General features: G+C 43.1%; 1 protein-coding gene across 1 annotated transcript in view; it reads left to right on the plus strand.

Annotated features, from left to right (window-relative positions):
• The window catches only part of Apc (APC regulator of WNT signaling pathway), a 57,640-nt gene extending 44,028 nt beyond the window's left edge, over positions 1-13,612 (plus strand). The window contains 4 exon segments of the mRNA NM_012499.1: positions 200-277; positions 966-1,082; positions 5,373-5,587; positions 7,036-13,612. Coding sequence (NP_036631.1) covers positions 200-277; positions 966-1,082; positions 5,373-5,587; positions 7,036-13,612 — 6,987 coding nt within the window.
• Positions 13,613-19,878: the final 6,266 nt, after the last annotated feature.

Consider the following 19,878-nt stretch of genomic DNA (forward strand, 5'->3'; position numbering starts at 1 on the left):
CGTTGGGTTTCCTAGTTAGATAAAAGAAATACATAGCAGAAACAGGAGGCCTCTATCTTTCATTTGGGCAGTTTGTTCTGCGTCTTGTACAGTAAAATAACTTTTATGATTGAAATACAAGCAGGTCTGAAATTTAGTAGCTAGAAATAAAGCCGTCTCGGGCAGGCCCCTTGATACTACTCTGCATCTCCTGTTTCAGGCTACGCTGTGTTCTATGAAAGGCTGCATGAGGGCACTCGTGGCCCAGTTAAAATCCGAAAGTGAAGACTTACAGCAGGTACTACTTAGAATTTCTGATGTGGCTTTTTTTTTTTATTATTTTATCAGGTAAATGTATTAATTTATATTAAGTTTTGGCTTAGTATTTAGCGGCTTGTGTTAAAGTATGGTTTTACTAACACTAAAGTAAATAATTATATTGAAGTACTTTTTTGTAACACTTGTAACATCCTAGTAACATTTCTGAGGCGTTGACTATAGGCAGAACATTCCTATTTTTATTATTATAAGCAATCATATGTATTGTTCAAGTTAGTGGGTGTTACTTGTGACTTTCAGTACATACAAATACCATGCTTTGATCTTACGGGTGGAGCATTCCTAACCCAAAATCTAAAACCTGATACTGTTTGTATTCTGCTAACCTGACACCACATGGGGAAAACCTATGTTCTGAAGCTGCTTTATTCACTGTTATTAATATACTATAGAAAGTTACCTTCCAGTTATACGTGTAAGAAATTATAATATATATGTATATGGAACATTATCTCATACCCAGGGTATCTCAAACGTATACAAATATTCAAAAAACCAAATTTAAAATGGAAACGCTTATACCAAGCATTTAGATAGGTTGTATTTAAGCTGCACAGATTCTGTTCTTACCTCTAGCATTAGAAACAAAAAGGCAGTTAGTATGAATCATTTTACATGTAAATTGTTCTACACTTGATTATTCACAGGTTATTGCAAGTGTTTTGCGGAATTTGTCTTGGCGAGCAGATGTAAATAGCAAAAAGACGTTGAGAGAAGTTGGAAGTGTGAAAGCGTTGATGGAATGTGCTTTGGAAGTTAAAAAGGTAACTTTAAAATGTGGGGTACGAGAATAGGAGATCCACCAGCCTCTGCCTCTCTGAGCTGGTATTAAAGGCATAGTCCGTCAAAGAGACCCTGTCTAAAACAAGGGGGAAGCACGGCCCAGTCAGACGTTGTCCTAGTTAACTTGCACGTAGTGGCAGACACACACCTATGTACAACTCAACAAGCACTGTGCTCATCATACATCTGTACATAGACAGAGCCATATTTACATGTACGTAGGTTCTGTTCTGTATAAAGATACCTTAGAAAATGCTAAATAGATGGTTAGGACTGATACTTTAGAAAAGTATCAATAGCCACTAAGTGCTGGAAAGGGTACATGATGTTATTGGTCACTAAAACTGCAGTGGGATGCTATGATACATACCATACTGGCTTAAAGTTAAAGATTCACCACACATCAAGGTTGCTGAACTTCGGGAAGCATTCTATACTGTTGTTGGGAATGTGAAAATGGTCTTCAGAACTTTGTAATGGCCAAAAGTCAGAAGTAACTGTAATGATTGTCGATACGTAAACAGGAAACTGTAAAGTATATATATGAATAACTACAGCCTACCCAACAAGGTATGGTGGAGGGTTACTCAAGCCTGGGAGTTCAAGACCACTCTGGGCAACATCGTGTGTCTGTGTGTGTGTGTGTGTGTGTGTGTGTGTGTGTGTGTGTGTGTGTGTGTGTCTGTGTCTGTGTCTGTGTCTGTGTCTGTGTCTGTGTCTGTGTCTGTCTGTCTGTCTGTCTGTGCATGTGTCTGTCTGTGTGTGTTCATAACTGCATGTACAAACTAGAGATATATGTAGAATGTCTTCCTCAATCCTCTCACCTGGTTGGTTGTTTTCAAGAACAGATCTCATGTAGCCCAGGGTGGAACTTACTATGGAGCCAAGGATGACACAGAACTTCTTTTTTTTTTTTTTTTTTTTTGGAGCTGGGGACCGAACCCAGGGCCTTGCGCTTCCTAGGCAAGCGCTCTACCACTGAGCTAAATCCCCAACCCCCGACACAGAACTTCTGATCCTCATGTCTCCTCCTCCCAAATCCTGGGATTACAGACCTGTACCTCACCTCCTGTTTCCCATGGTCCGAGGGCTCAAACTCAGGCTTTATTCATGCTAAGCAGGCACTCTTATCTGCTGAGGCAAATATGTAGCTCTCCACCTTTTTATTATGTATGGGTATTTTGTCTGCATGTATGTCTGTGTATCAGATACATGCCTGATATCCTCAGAGCCCAGAAACAAGGTGTTAAGCCTTCTGGAAGCAATCAAATGCTCATCACTGCTGAGCCTTCACTCCAGCCCATGTTTTGGTGGGTCCTCTCAGTAGACCTGGAGCACATCTATTCAGCAAGACTGACTAGACATCTTCCTGTCAGTGCCTTCCAAGCCGCCACATCCAGCTTTTTACATGGGTTTTGTGTAAATTAAAATCAGGTTTCATGTTTGTGTGGCAGACATTTTATTTTATCAGATGAACTATCTTCCAGCACAAAGAACAAATTATTGAAAAATAAATCAGTAAGCTGTATTTAGAAAAACCTCTCCACTTGGTTTTGTTTTTGCTTGTGTGAATGCCTGCATGTCTGTATGGGCCAGCCTCTGTGGGCACATGGGAGGTCAGAGAGGTCTCCGGAGTTGATTCTTACTCCACTGTGGGCATGAACTCAGGTCGCAGGCTTGTGTGGCAGGTGCTTGTTGTAGTTGACCTCTCACCAGCCCACCAATGAGCGTGTGAGCATCTGCAGCCCTGCCTGTGGTTCTTTGGTTCCTGGAGATTTCTGTAGCTTGTACTTTTTGAAACTTAGACAGCAGCACCAGATAGAAAGCCAGAGAGGAAAGGTGTTCATTAACCCTCTGCTCATCGAGTAGGATGCTAGTGTTAAAAGCAAGACAGTACTTGTCTAGACCCTGGGATAGAATGAAAAGATGGGTTTAGAGGCTTATGAAGAAACCTTGGCAAGTGTAAATATTTGTTCATTGATTGGAGTGAAGGAATCATTGGTGTATAGCTACATTTAAAGTGTAAGAATGTATATGTGAAAAGTGTACAATTTATTTCTCTTCAACAATAGTTCCATAAAATTGTACCAGAAAATTAATGCTAGGGCTCACACTTGGTGTTCACTTAGAGCAGCTACTAGTCTCTCCCTCTGCCTGTTTCATCTTTAGATCTTTTGTGTTTCAGCTGTCTATTAAAAATCCACATATTTTAAAAATAAAATGTTCTCTGTGGCTTCTGATTACTACACTATTTCTTTTCCTATAATGACCAAAGTCCTGAATGGGTCATTTGCCTCAGTCCCTCCTAATCTGGTTCCAGATACCTTGTCCTTTATCTCAGAGTCTATTGAGGTTTACTTGTTTTTCTTTTGAGTTTCCTTGCACATTATACTTTTTGATACGTCACTGTACTACAGTTCCTTTCCTTATTTTTTTTTTAAATCTTTATTAACTTGAGTATTTCTTATTTACATTTCGATTGTTATTCCCCTTCCCGGTTTCCAGGTCAACATCACCCAACCCTTCTCCCTCCCCTTCTATATGGGCTTCCCCTCCCCCATCTTACCCCCCCTTACCACCCTCCCCCCAACAATCACGTTCACTGGGGGTTCAGTCTTGGCAGGACCAAGGCCTTCCCCTTCCACTGGTGCTCTTACTAGAATATTCATTGCTACCTATGAGGTCAGAGTCCAGGGTCAGTCCATGTATAGTCTTTAGGTAGTGGCTTAGTCCCTGGAAGCTCTGGTTGCTTGGCATTGTTGTACATATGGGGTCTCGAGCCCCTTCAAGCTCTCCTTTCCTTATTTCTAATCTTTAGCCATTTCTTTTCCTTCTCCAGCCCTTCACACCATCACTCATCCCATCCCTTATGTGCTGTGTACATAGCCGTGCTCCTCAGCTACACCCCCAGCTTGTAATCATTTCACGCCTCCTGGAACTTCAATTGTAAAGTGTGTCTAATACAGGCCCTTGGCCCTTAGGCTGTAACCTTTGAAGCATCTTACACTTAAATCACATTGTAATTAAATATGAACTCAGGACCTTCTCATTTGCACATGTGTACAAATATGTGAGGCTGGATCTTGTGTAGAGAGGCTGGCCTTGATTTCGTACCAGTCCTTCTCTTAGCATCCCAAGTGCTGGATTTCAGGCATGAGCTATCTAGTTATCTAATGAGTTACATAAAACTGGCCATTTATGTAAGGCACCATGAGTTACTGGGAATTAGACTCTGTTTGTTTGAATAGATACAGGGTTCAGACTTCCAAGTAGTTCTCATTGGGTTCTGTTTCTGGTGTGTTCTCTCTTCCATCATCTATGTTACCTTCCTACAGCGTTGTCTCCTTTGTAAGGTATTTATTTTAAACTCAGACTACAATAGCCTCATTTCTAGAGTACTATTTTGCAACTGTATTGTCTGGAGCGCCTCTTCTTCTGACAGGAACATTTCTAATAAAGATTCCTTGATGGTGTCATAAGAAGAAACACTGACATTTGGAGTGTGACAAATTGTAACCAAATATCATTCATTGTATATCAGAATGTTTCTGCAGCAATTGAAAATTTTGTATGTGAGGGAGTTTGGGCCTTTTTGTAATTTGTACTTTCTTTAGGAGTTTTAAGAATTTGTGAGTTCAGTTCCCAACCACCACATGGTGGCTCACAACCATCTGTAATAGGATCTGATGCCCTCTTCTGGTGTGTCTGAAGAGAGCAACACTGTACTCACATATACAAAATAAAATTTTAAAAAAATAAGAATTTGTACGTTAGCCAGGTGGTGGTGGTGCACGCTTCTAATCCCAGCACTCAGAGCAGAGGCAGATCTCTTATGATTTTGAGCCAGCCTGATTTACACATTGAATTCCAGGACAGCAAGGGCTATACAGAGAAACCCTGTCTCAAAAAAACAAAAAGAAAGAGAATAAAGTTTTCAGAAGTCATATTATTTTTAATCAGCACATGAATACATATTTTTGTTTTTAATACAAATAGAATATTATATAACTTGTTGTGCAGTGTGTTGTTATTTAGATATCTTTCCTTATCCACACATAGTATATGAAGATGTTTTAATTGAGTTTGCATTATCCAGATAATATTATATTGTGATAGTGAATATCATCAATTCTGCATCATGGAAAGATACGTGGTCATTGTTTAATACTGTGTTGATTTATAGAAACAGCACTGAACTAAATTTACTTTGTGTGAAACTGTTTGTAAAAGAAAGACTCTAACTAAATGACACATATTTCAATCATGAATAGGAATCAACTCTCAAAAGCGTCTTGAGTGCCTTATGGAATCTGTCCGCACACTGCACTGAGAATAAGGCTGACATATGTGCTGTGGACGGGGCACTGGCATTTCTGGTTGGCACCCTCACTTACCGGAGCCAGACAAATACGTTAGCCATCATTGAAAGTGGAGGTGGGATATTACGGAATGTGTCCAGCTTGATAGCTACCAACGAAGACCACAGGTATATACCAAGTTTTGTATTACTTTTAAGTGGATTATTATAGAGTTTGTTTCTTTAGAACGACCTAATTCTAAGCTGTTTTATATTATTATGAAAGCTCTAAGCAAAGAGGCCTTATTGTAGTGTGAAGACCACTATCAACTCCAAGAGTAACTCATTTGCATGTTGTTGCTAATAAAATTCAGAGTATCTTATAGGAGTTTACAAATAAACGGTAGTTGAGAAATCCTGCCAGGCGATAGAAAAAGGAATAAAAGTCAAATTAATTCTCCCCTATTTATATGGCATAAACAAATAACAAAACTAATTTTCTTTTTTCTTTTTTTTTTTTTTTCCGGAGCTGGGGATCGAACCCAGGGCCTTGCGCTTCCTAGGCAAGCGCTCTACCACTGAGCTAAATCCCCAACCCCGACAAAACTAATTTTCAAACAGAGGAAAAACTCGGAGTATGACATAGGAAGTGTAAAGGTTCAGCACTTTCCTAATGGTGTCTTAGCCAGCACTGAAGCTTATTACATTGCCTTGACAATGTCAAACTCAGATAGAGTAGGTTATCGCTAGGTGCTAATTCACTTTAAAGACTGCACATCTCTCTAAGACCCAGCGTTCATTATATTGACTGTTTGTCCTAATATTTAAATGCTTTTTGTATTTTTTTTTTTTTTTTGGTTCTTTTTTTCGGAGCTGGGGACCGAACCCAGGGCCTTGCGCTTCCTAGGTAAGCGCTCTACCACTGAGCTAAATCCCCAGCCCCGCTTTTTGTATTTTTAAAACCTATACTTCATGTTATCTTTAAAAACAATGCTTATATACACAGTCTGCTCACAAGTGCTTTGGACTTGGTGTCTTCACTGAGACAGAGTCGACTTACTCTGAAAAGGAAGGTTGCTGGTCTAGAAGCATGCTGTGTGCTCCCTGACTGCATAGCTATCTGTCAGTCACTTGTCTTCTACTTCCACAATTGACACAGTCCCTGTTTAAAACTTCATGATGTGGGGTTGGGGATTTAGCTCAGCGGTAGAGCCCTTGCCTAGCAAGCGCAAGGCCCTGGGTTCGGTCCCCAGCTCCGAAAAAAAAAAAGGAAAAAAAAAAAAAAAACCTTCATGATGTGTTTATAATCATTAAGTTAGAAAACGATTGCGATGTGAACGTAGAAAATGTAGCTGCTCCTTTTCTTACAGTGGATCAGAATAGGACACAGAATAAGTGAAACATAATACTATTACTGCTTTTGGAATGACAGACAGTACTTGGAAAAAATAAACATCAAATGAGCCAAGAGAACAAAAAGAGAGGAGATATGCTTGGATTTCACAAGATAGTTGATCTGCTAATAATAGCTAGTGTGTTTAGTAATCATTTTTTGTTTACAACTGTTTGCTGTCCCTTTTTTTGTTGTCACTAACCACATTTCCTCCTTAATCTCACATGCTTTTGTTTTAATTCAGACAAATCCTAAGAGAGAACAACTGCCTACAAACTTTATTACAGCACTTGAAATCTCACAGCTTGACAATAGTCAGTAATGCATGTGGAACTCTGTGGAATCTCTCAGCGAGAAATCCTAAAGACCAGGAGGCTCTGTGGGACATGGGGGCGGTGAGCATGCTCAAGAACCTCATTCATTCCAAGCACAAAATGATCGCTATGGGGAGCGCAGCAGCTTTAAGGAATCTCATGGCAAACAGACCTGCAAAGTATAAGGATGCCAACATCATGTCTCCTGGCTCAAGTTTGCCATCCCTTCACGTTAGGAAACAAAAAGCTCTAGAAGCAGAATTAGACGCTCAGCATTTATCAGAAACCTTTGACAATATTGACAATTTAAGTCCCAAGGCATCTCATCGCAGTAAGCAGAGACACAAGCAGAATCTTTATGGTGACTATGTCTTTGACGCCAGTCGACATGATGACAATAGGTCAGACAACTTTAACACTGGAAACATGACTGTTCTTTCACCATACTTAAATACCACAGTATTGCCCAGCTCTTCTTCATCAAGGGGAAGTTTAGACAGTTCTCGTTCTGAGAAAGACAGAAGTTTGGAGAGAGAACGAGGTATTGGCCTCAGCACTTACCATTCAGCAACAGAAAATCCGGGAACCTCTTCCAAACGGGGTTTGCAGCTCTCTGCCACTGCAGCCCAGATAGCCAAAGTGATGGAAGAAGTGTCCGCCCTCCACACCTCCCAGGACGACAGAAGCCCCGCCTCTGCCGCTGAGCTCCACTGTGTGGCGGAGGAGAGGACTGCAGCACGAAGAAGCTCTGCGTCCCACACACATCCAAACACACACAACTTCGCTAAGTCGGAAAGCTCAAACAGGACATGCTCCATGCCTTATGCCAAGGTGGAATATAAGAGATCTTCAAATGACAGCTTAAACAGTGTCACTAGTAGTGATGGCTATGGTAAAAGGGGCCAGATGAAGCCCTCGGTTGAGTCCTACTCAGAAGATGATGAAGGTAAGTTTTGCAGTTATGGGCAGTATCCTGCCGACCTAGCCCATAAGATACACAGTGCAAATCATATGGATGATAATGGTGGGGAGCTGGACACACCAATAAACTACAGCCTCAAGTACTCAGATGAGCAGCTGAACTCAGGAAGGCAGAGCCCCTCACAAAATGAAAGGTGGGCAAGACCCAAGCATGTGATAGAAGATGAAATAAAGCAAAACGAGCAAAGGCAATCAAGAAGCCAGAACACCAATTTTCCCGTCTACTCTGAGAACACTGATGACAAACACCTCAAGTTCCAACAGCATTTTGGGCAACAAGAGTGCGTTTCCCCATATAGGTCCAGGGGAACCAATGGTTCAGAAACAAATCGAATGGGTTCTAGTCATGCAGTTAATCAAAATGTGAACCAGTCTTTGTGTCAGGAAGACGACTATGAAGATGACAAGCCTACCAACTACAGTGAACGTTATTCTGAGGAAGAACAGCATGAAGAAGAAGAGAGACCGACAAATTACAGCATAAAGTATAATGAAGAGAAACACCATGTGGATCAGCCTATTGATTATAGTCTAAAATATGCCACTGACATATCTTCATCCCAGAAGCCATCATTTTCATTCTCAAAGACTCCATCAGTACAGGGCACTAAAACTGAACATAACTCTCCAAGCAGTGAGGCTGCATCTGCACCTTCATCTAACGCCAAAAGGCAGAGTCAGCTGCATCCAAGTTCAGCACAAAGAAATGGTCAGACTCCAAAAGGGACTGCCTGCAAAGTCCCCTCCATCAACCAAGAGACAATGCAGACTTACTGTGTAGAAGACACCCCAATATGTTTCTCAAGGTGTAGTTCCTTATCATCGCTATCATCAGCTGAGGATGAAATAGGCTGTGATCAGACAACACAGGAGGCAGACTCTGCGAATACTCTGCAAATAGCAGAGATAAAAGAGAATGATGTGACGCGGTCAGCTCAAGACCCTGCGAGTGACGTCCCAGCCGTGTCCCAGAGTACTAGAACCAAGCCCAGCAGACTCCAGGCTTCCGGCTTAGCTTCAGAATCCGCCAGGCATAAAGCTGTTGAGTTTTCTTCAGGAGCCAAGTCTCCCTCCAAAAGCGGTGCTCAGACACCCAAAAGTCCCCCAGAACACTATGTCCAGGAGACGCCCCTTGTATTCAGCAGGTGTACTTCTGTCAGCTCCCTGGACAGTTTTGAGAGTCGCTCCATCGCCAGCTCTGTTCAGAGTGAGCCATGTAGTGGAATGGTGAGTGGGATTGTCAGCCCCAGTGACCTTCCAGACAGCCCAGGGCAGACCATGCCACCAAGCAGAAGCAAGACCCCTCCCCCTCCCCCTCCCCCACAGCCAGTGCAGACCAAGAGAGAGGTGCCAAAAACTAAGGTGCCTGCTGCCGAGCAGAGAGAGGGTGGGCCTAAGCAGACGGCCGTGAGTGCGGCTGTGCAGAGGGTGCAGGTCCTCCCGGATGCCGACACTCTGTTACACTTTGCCACAGAGAGTACTCCAGATGGGTTTTCTTGTTCCTCTAGCCTAAGTGCTCTGAGTCTGGATGAGCCCTTTATACAGAAAGATGTGGAATTAAGAATAATGCCTCCAGTTCAGGAAAACGACAATGGGAATGAAACTGAACCAGAACAGCCTGAAGAATCTAATGAAAACCAGGATAAAGAGGTAGAAAAGCCTGACTCTGAAAAAGACTTATTAGATGATTCCGATGATGATGATATTGAAATATTAGAAGAATGTATTATTTCAGCCATGCCAACAAAGTCATCACGCAAAGCCAAAAAGCTAGCCCAGACTGCTTCAAAATTACCTCCTCCTGTGGCAAGGAAACCGAGTCAGCTGCCTGTGTACAAACTTCTGCCGTCACAGAGCAGGCTGCAGGCACAAAAACATGTCAGCTTTACACCAGGGGACGATGTGCCCCGAGTGTACTGTGTGGAAGGGACGCCTATAAACTTCTCCACAGCAACATCTCTGAGTGATCTCACAATAGAATCCCCTCCGAATGAGCTGGCTGCTGGAGATGGGGTTAGAGCAAGTGTACAGTCAGGTGAGTTTGAAAAACGAGATACCATTCCTACAGAGGGCAGAAGTACAGATGAGGCTCAGAGAGGAAAAGTCTCCTCTATAGCTATACCAGACCTGGATGGTAGCAAAGCAGAGGAAGGAGATATTCTTGCAGAATGCATCAATTCTGCCCTGCCCAAAGGAAGAAGCCACAAGCCTTTCCGAGTGAAAAAGATAATGGACCAAGTCCAACAGGCATCCATGACTTCATCCGGAACTAACAAAAATCAAATAGACACTAAGAAAAAGAAGCCTACTTCACCAGTAAAGCCCATGCCACAAAATACTGAATACAGAACTCGTGTGAGAAAGAATACAGACTCAAAAGTTAACGTAAATACTGAAGAAACTTTCTCAGACAATAAAGACTCAAAGAAACAGAGCTTAAAAAACAACCCCAAGGACTTGAATGACAAGCTACCGGACAATGAGGACAGGGTCCGGGGAGGCTTTACTTTCGATTCACCGCATCATTACACACCCATTGAAGGGACTCCTTACTGCTTCTCACGAAATGACTCTTTGAGTTCTCTAGATTTTGATGATGACGATGTTGACCTCTCCAGGGAAAAGGCTGAGTTAAGAAAGGGCAAAGAAAGTAAGGACTCCGAAGCCAAAGTTACCTGCCACACAGAACCAAGCTCAAGCCAACAGTCGGCTAGGAAGGCACAGGCTAGTACAAAACATCCAGTGAACAGAGGGCCGTCTAAACCACTGCTGCAGGAACAACCCACTTTCCCCCAGTCCTCTAAAGACGTACCAGACAGAGGGGCAGCAACTGACGAAAAACTGCAGAATTTTGCTATTGAAAATACACCGGTTTGCTTTTCTCGAAATTCTTCTCTGAGCTCCCTTAGTGACGTTGACCAAGAAAACAACAATAACGAAGAAACTGGACCAGTCAGAGACGCTGAGCCTGCCAACGCGCAAGGACAGCCAGGCAAGCCTCAGGCATCTGGGTATGCGCCCAAGTCCTTTCATGTGGAAGACACCCCTGTGTGCTTCTCCAGAAACAGCTCTCTCAGCTCTCTGAGCATTGATTCTGAGGACGACCTGTTGCAGGAGTGCATAAGCTCTGCTATGCCAAAAAAGAGGAGGCCTTCCAGACTCAAGGGTGAGGGTGAGAGGCAGAGTCCTAGGAAAGTGGGCAGCGTGTTAGCCGAAGATCTGACACTCGACTTGAAAGATATACAGAGGCCAGAGTCAGAACACGGTTTATCCCCCGATTCAGAAAATTTCGACTGGAAAGCTATTCAGGAAGGTGCAAACTCCATAGTAAGTAGTCTGCACCAAGCTGCCGCCGCCGCTGCGTGTCTGTCCAGACAAGCGTCGTCGGACTCAGACTCCATCCTGTCCCTGAAGTCGGGCGTCTCCCTGGGGTCGCCTTTTCACCTTACACCTGACCAAGAGGAGAAGCCATTCACAAGTCATAAAGGCCCAAGAATTCTCAAACCTGGGGAGAAAAGCACATTAGAAGCAAAAAAAATAGAATCCGAAAACAAAGGAATCAAAGGTGGAAAAAAGGTTTATAAAAGCTTGATTACAGGAAAGATTCGATCTAATTCAGAAATCTCCAGCCAAATGAAACAACCCCTTCAGACAAACATGCCTTCAATCTCAAGAGGCAGGACAATGATTCACATCCCGGGAGTTCGGAACAGCTCCTCAAGTACAAGCCCTGTCTCTAAAAAAGGCCCACCCCTCAAGACTCCAGCCTCTAAAAGCCCCAGTGAAGGTCCTGTAGCTACCACTTCTCCTCGTGGAACTAAGCCAGCAGTGAAGTCAGAGCTGAGCCCTATTACCAGGCAAACTTCCCACATTAGTGGGTCAAATAAGGGGCCCTCTAGGTCAGGGTCTAGAGACTCCACTCCCTCGAGACCCACACAGCAGCCATTAAGTAGGCCGATGCAGTCGCCAGGGCGGAACTCGATCTCCCCCGGTAGAAATGGAATAAGCACTCCTAACAAACTCTCTCAGCTGCCCAGAACATCGTCTCCCAGTACTGCTTCGACCAAGTCCTCGGGGTCGGGGAAAATGTCCTACACATCCCCAGGCCGGCAGCTGAGCCAGCAAAACCTCAGCAAACAAACAGGCTTGTCCAAGAACGCCAGCAGCATCCCCAGAAGTGAGTCAGCATCCAAAGGACTGAATCAGATGAATAACAGCAATGGGTCTAATAAAAAGGTAGAACTTTCTAGAATGTCTTCAACTAAGTCAAGTGGAAGTGAATCAGACAGGTCAGAAAGACCTGCATTAGTACGCCAGTCCACTTTCATCAAAGAAGCCCCAAGCCCAACCCTAAGGAGGAAACTGGAGGAATCTGCCTCATTTGAATCCCTTTCTCCATCTTCTAGACCAGATTCTCCCACCAGGTCCCAGGCACAGACCCCAGTTTTAAGCCCTTCCCTTCCCGATATGTCTCTGTCCACACATCCATCTGTTCAGGCAGGTGGATGGCGCAAGCTCCCACCTAACCTCAGCCCCACTATAGAGTACAGTGACGGAAGGCCCTCAAAGCGGCATGATATCGCACGCTCCCATTCTGAAAGTCCGTCCAGACTACCAGTCAACCGAGCGGGAACCTGGAAGCGTGAACACAGCAAACATTCCTCATCCCTTCCTCGAGTGAGCACTTGGAGAAGAACTGGAAGCTCATCTTCTATTCTTTCTGCTTCTTCAGAGTCCAGTGAAAAAGCAAAAAGTGAGGATGAAAAGCATGTGAACTCTGTGCCAGGACCCAGACAAATGAAAGAAAACCAGGTACCCACAAAAGGAACATGGAGGAAAATAAAGGAAAGTGAAATTTCTCCCACAAACACGGTTTCTCAGACCACTTCCTCAGGTGCTGCCAGTGGTGCTGAATCAAAGACTCTGATCTATCAGATGGCACCTGCTGTTTCTAAAACAGAGGACGTTTGGGTGAGAATTGAGGACTGCCCCATTAACAACCCTAGATCTGGAAGATCTCCCACAGGTAACACCCCCCCAGTGATTGACAGCATTTCAGAAAAGGGAAATCCAAGCATTAAAGATTCAAAAGACACCCAAGGAAAACAAAGTGTGGGCAGTGGCAGTCCTGTGCAAACCGTGGGTCTAGAAAACCGCCTGAACTCCTTTATTCAGGTAGAGGCCCCGGAACAGAAAGGAACTGAGACTAAAGCAGGACAGAGTAGCCCTGCCCCTGTAGCAGAGACTGGTGAGACCTGCATGGCAGAGCGCACCCCTTTCAGTTCAAGTAGCTCCAGCAAGCACAGTTCTCCCAGTGGGACGGTCGCTGCCAGAGTGACGCCTTTTAATTACAACCCAAGCCCTAGGAAAAGCAGCGCAGACAGCACTTCAGCCCGGCCATCTCAGATCCCCACGCCGGTGGGCAGCAGCACAAAGAAGAGAGACTCGAAGACTGACAGCACTGAATCTAGTGGAGCCCAGAGTCCTAAACGCCATTCTGGGTCTTACCTCGTGACGTCTGTTTAAAAGAGCTAGAAGGAGAAATGTAGGAAAAGCTGGTGTTAATCACAACTGCTGTATAGAGACTTTATTTCAAAGGAAACTTTAAAGGTTGAAAATTTTTGTAAATAGGTTTGATTCTTGTTAGAGGGGTTTTGTTCTGGAAACCATATTTGATAGTACACAGTCCTCACTGGTCATTTTGGGAGGCACTCCTGTTAGGTAGGAAAAAATGGTAAAGCCACGTATATCTATCTGTACAGTGTGTTTTACATGTATTTAAGTAGCATCCGTTCCATTGTCCTTTAATTATCGCCTGTCTTAAAATAACACTACAGATAGACACTATGATATATTGCTGTTATCAATCATTTTTAGATTATAAAGTAAATTCACATCAGGGAGAAATTGGTATTTATGCAAAAAAATTAGTCCTTGTGAATCCCATCTACCGTCATAATTAATCATGTGGCTGTGAAATTCACAGTAATATGGTTCCCAATGAATATGTTTACCCAGCCTGCTTTGCTTTACTGCATGAATGAAACTGATGGTTCAATTTCAGAAGTAATGACTAATGATTCTGTGATCACATGGTGTGCATAGAGATAGCTACAGTGTAACAATTCACACTATTTTGTGCTCAAATCTGTGTAACTGTAAAGCATTTGAATGAAACTATTTTAACTGAACTAGATTTTATCAGAAGTAGGTAGGATTTTTGCTATGCTGTAACTGTTGTATATTCTGGTATCTGAGGTGAGATGGCTGCTCTTTTATTAATGAGACATGAGTTATGTCTCAAACTAAATGAACATTTCAGAATAAATTATTGCTGTATGTAAACTATTACTGAAATTGGTATTGTTGGAGGGTCTTATTTCACATTTGTATTAATAACTGTCAAAAGGGCCTCTTTTAAAAGCTAAATGTAAATTTTTTTCTTCAGATTCTATGCATTAAGAGTAAAATTTCCTCTTGCTGTAATAAAGACAATTGAAGATTGTTGACACTTAACCATTCCTAAAATTTATTTTTATGTAATTAGCACCCCTCAATGTTTGGTATTTTTCCACTTTTTTTCTTCCTCCTCTGGAGTTTGATTAAAACAAATGCCTACAATAGCACAGGACTAGGCCCTGGACATGGAAGCCCACACAGAACATCTCCTTTTCTTAATAGAATCCATACTTGAAACACATTGATTCTTGACAGGTACAAGTTTTGTCTTTCAGGCTTTCCAGTGCAACTGTCTTAACCGTCATCTTCTCTGTGTTGATACTGGGTCTGAAACAAATGCCTACAACCACTCTATATATTAAGGCAGATTTTTTTCATAACCAGGCATAATCAGTATTTTCTCATACTCAAAACATACAAGTCAGTGAAATGTCAGAGAAATTTTATGCTGTTATGGTATTTTAAGAAAGATTCAAAAAAGGGCCAGCGAGATGGCTTAGTGGGTAAAGGTGATTGCCTCCAAGCCAGAAGACCCAGTTCAATTCACAGGATGCACATGGTAAAAGGAAAGAACCGACTCCCTAAAGTTATCCTCTGACCTCCACACACCTGTCTTGGCACATTTGCATGTGTGCACACACAAATTTCTTAAGTTATTTGTAGGAATATTTAGGGCTGACAAGACGGCTCAGCGGGTAAAGCCTGATGACCGAAGTCTGTCGCCAGAGTCTGAATAAAAGTGTAAACTGCCCTCTGACCTCCACACCTGCTCTAATTAGTAAATAGAAAGTCAAAAGTTTTTGTTTTAATTCCTACCTGCTAAGGACAACTGCATCTTTAATGGGTACGGTGGTTGGGATGTTATTAAGTGCCCACTGCCCATATGAATGAGAATGCACTGACACGTCTAATAGCCAAGAGTTTCAGGTTTGTCCGACTTTATCTTAAGTAGTTTTATATAACAGTATTCCATATTGTTCTCCAAGGCTGCCGTCAGTGATGAGAGAGGGGAATATAGGTCATACCTGTTCTTCTTTCCTAGTTTTCCAGTAGAACTACTGCACGTCAATTTCTATAAGCCACTTCAAGTACTTTTGTGGTTTTAGTTAGAATAAAGTTTCCTTTTAATTCATGTTTTAAGAAATTAATGTTGGGAGTTAAAGAGTTGATTCCACCTCTTAGAGACTAAATTCCCGTGGACAGCTCTACTGGGAAGGGTCTGTCTTGGGTTGTCCCTTGAAGATGAAGTTGTTGATGAAACCCTTTGGATAGAGCTAGTGAAGGCTGTGAAAGTAAAGAGGTTTGCCTTAGTTATGCTTTGAGAAGTTCACTGGATGATTCCTTAACTGATAGCAGGCCGAGTACCCCTGGCTTCTGCTTTTTCAGACGGCACACTAAGCCCAGTGTTGAGGGTTGGTTACTAGTCAGGATGTGTATTAAAGGGCAGGAGCCTAAGCTTTGGACTGCAGCAAAGAAAACCTAAGGTAGCGGTTTCTAACAGGTGTGTTTGGATCACCAGAGGAGTGTATTAGATCATAGCTGGGCACGTGCCCCAGTTTGATAGAGTTGATCTGGAGAGGGCTACAAGAATGTGCATCTCTGATGTATTTAGGGGTGGTGGGTAGTATGTGATCTTCTGATATGGGGGCCATACTTGGAGAATTACTGTCCTAAGTAGACACAGCACAGCTATTAATAAGCAGATGAGTTTTTAATCTACCAAGTAAACTCTCCTTGGCATGAAAGACTTGAATATTGAGTTCTCCAGTCTCATAGCCTATGTCAACTTACCAGACTATTGAATATGAAATTCAAGATGTCCACTGTCTCTGAGGATCAGCTCTTGTCCCCTTTGAAATAGCTACTGTTAAAACAAGTGTGTGTGGGGGTTGGGGATTTAGCTCAGTGGTAGAGCGCTTGCCTAGCAAGCGCAAGGCCCTGAGTTCGGTACCCAGCTCCGAAAAAAAAAAAAAAAAGAAAAAAAAATGTGTGGTGAGTGCTTAAAAATAGTTTTGATGGGCAATAAGAGGCTATGAAAAGGGAAATTCAAAATAGAAGTGATTAATTAATGAAAAATATTATATTTGATAATGAACTTTACAAATTACCAGGGTACCAACTAGGTAAATAAATGAAAGATAAGCCCTGTTAGGTATCAACCAGCAATAAGTAATGTCAGTTTTTATTGTGTAAAATGTGGATCGTGGTACCACAAAGTTAATTGAAAGGTGACTTTGTTGCTGAAAATGGGAGAGGGTTGTCAGGGTTTCTTTGCAGCTAAGAAAATGAAAAACTTAAACTGTTCAAAGCTAAAGGGTTTACATGATCAGATAATTCAGATTTATCAAACAACTTATCAAGAGTCAAGGCTGAAATCGAGTGTATATTCTTTCTCGTTTTCTAGTAAGCCTATTTCCCTTATGTGCTAACCTTAGAATACTACCTTGTAATGTGGAACTCTATCAACTGTGACTTCTGTAAACCCAGGTCATTTTCCTCCTGTTCTCACTCTGTTCTCTAGAAACGTCCTGCTTTTTGTTAGGCCATTGAGCATCTTTCAGACTGTATGTTCTGTGTGTATACTACTGTTCTTGGTGCTAAATAGACTTTCTTTCCTCTGATATTCAGGATAATTTTTCTCTATATTTCTGTTCACTTGTTTTCTTGAAGTTATCTGATTGTTATTTTTAATTAAAAATACTTAATGTATACTAGTGAAAGTTGCCATTGAATATAAGCAACACTAGTTAAGAAATAACTGTTGAAAGAAATTACCTGCCCATTTACACATTCCCTTGGGACCTAAACACTATCCCACTGATGGACCACTGAACCGTGTACACCGTCTTTCCCTTGATCGTGGCTATACTTGAAGACCTATATGGTCTGCCTTAGATTAAAACTAAATCGACGGGGTTGGGGATTTAGCTCAGTGGTAGAGCGCTTGCCTAGCAAGTGCAAGGCCCTGGGTTCTGTCCTCAGCTCGGGGGGGGGGGGGGGGCGGGGGGGCGGGGTGACACAATGACGACTGGGTGACACAATGACGACTAGATTGACAGATTTTTTTTTTCTTGGCCTGGTGTCACACTTGTGATCCTAGTGTTGTGGGCTGGTATCAGAGGGTCAGGAGCTCAAGGTCATCTTTAGTTAGAGGGGTGGAAGCCAACGTGGAATGCTTGCTGATTGCTAGCCTACCTCCAGGTTCAGTGAGAAACCCTACTCTGAAGTGATAAGAGTAGGACACTGACCTTCCTCTGCCCTCCATGAGTGCACAGCCTGACCACACATGTGCACATACACCACATACACATTTTGGCTGGTGAGAGCTGTAACAGTGTCCACAGACTGAAGGCTGACTGCTCCGACTGGCTTATGCACAGTGTAACAACCAGGGAAGAAAGAAGGGACCAGATTCAGGAAGAGGCTTGGAGAGAGAAATTAAGAGACAATCACCAGTCACTACAGTTATTCCTCGTGTAACTGGAAGCCAACAAAGCCATATTTAGACACACGATGGTTGGGTTTGGTAGTGCTGGGGAATCAAGTGTGCAAGGCAAGCACTTTACAGTGAGCCACACTCTGCCTGATTGTTTCTTAATATCAAAGATAAAGGGGAGAAAGGAATGGGTCACCTACAAAAGAAAGGATCGACGTCAGAGTTCCAAAATAATAATAAAATCACCACAAGAAAGTGATATATATAACCCTTGGAAGAAAATAAAACCATTCCATTTGGAGCTGGAGAGATGGTTTAGCAGTTAAAAGCACTGACTGTTCTTCCAGAGGACCTGGGGCTCAATTCCCCACATCCACATGGCAGTTCATAACTGTCTATAATGCCAACATCTGATCCCCTCACACAGACATACAGGCAAAACACCAATGCACATAAAATAGACACGTTCTCTTTAAAAAGAAAGAAAACATTGCATTTGTCTAAAGTACTTTTATTATTTGGGATCCTTTAAAGCTTTTAAGTCCTTTAAATGACAAGCTGTCTTTAGTGTTCCTATTGTCGTGCTGGAACACCATGAGCAAAAGCAGCTTGGGGAAGAGAGGGTTAATCTCACTCACAGTTCTGTATAACAGTGTGTCCTTAAAAGCAGGAAGGGCAGAAATCACACAGGACCAGAACATGAAGGCAAGAGCTGATACACAGACCATACAGGGGTGCTGCTTACTGGCTTGCTCTCCCAGGATTGTTAAGACTGTCTTCTTACAGAACCAGGGACCACTGACCCAGGAACGACCCCACCCACAATGGGCTGGGCCCTCCCAGCAATCACTAAGGAAATACCCTATAGGCTTTTCTTATTGATAAGAGGCATTTTATAGAGACATTTTCTCACTTGAGATTCCCTTCTCTCAGATGACTTTAGCTTGTGTCAAATCGACAAAAAACTGTCCAGCACACTTGGTGATGTTTAGAATATTAGATAGCTCACAGAATCTGAGAGCTAAAAATCAGTCTTGAAAAGTACAACGGACTTTTCCAGAACAGACATACTATAGTGATGACGTAGCTGCTGCTCCTGAACAGTGGGCTGGGGCATGGGTGAGGCACTTCAACTACTTGCGCCCCACTGAAGTCTCACTTCAGTGTGGTGTGTTACATACTTACAAAATCTCTATGGAGAAGGTTGACTTCCTAAAACGGGATTGCTGAATCTCCTGGGGGCATGTAGAAAGCACTGGGAAGCCAGAGACTGACCCTGCTGCGCCACTGCACCAGTAAAACTGAGAGGTAATAGAGCAATCAAACTCTTAAAAGTAAGCAAGGCGGTTGGGGTTGGGGATTTGGCTCTGGTAGAGCGCTTGCCTAGGTCTCCAGCTCCGGAAAGAAAAAAAAAAAAAAAGTAAGCAAGGCGGGAGGGTAGGAGAGCTGGCCTTGTACCTCACCTGGGCAGCACAGTAAAGCTGATCCTGGTTTGGGGTTGGGAGACAGGGTTTCTGGATGAGCCAGCCAAGAGGACAGGAGAGCTGACCCAACCCCTTGTTTGCTGCAGCACTCAGGAGGGGCAGACCCAGCACCTCACCTGGGCAGCAGAGGGCCTCTGCTGGTATAGGCATAGATCAGGCAATCAGAGCAGGCTCTGTCCTTTGCTGGTTGCAGCATTGGACGAACTAGCCAGGGACAGTGCTGGAGAGCTCACTGTGGTGGTGTGGGTGAGGAAGAGCTGGCAGGCTGACCAGCTCAGACACCTCCCAGATCCAGGGATTTGAGATGGCCCACCCTAACGTCTGCCCCATCTATGATCTGCTGGAGCACATGAAGGGTCTGGTCCTACAGATCCAAAGCTGTAGGATCTCTATGACACAGGACAACAACAGGA

Source organism: Rattus norvegicus, chromosome 18 (genome assembly GCF_036323735.1).
Source record: "Rattus norvegicus strain BN/NHsdMcwi chromosome 18, GRCr8, whole genome shotgun sequence".
Classification (NCBI taxonomy): Eukaryota; Metazoa; Chordata; class Mammalia; order Rodentia; family Muridae; genus Rattus; species Rattus norvegicus.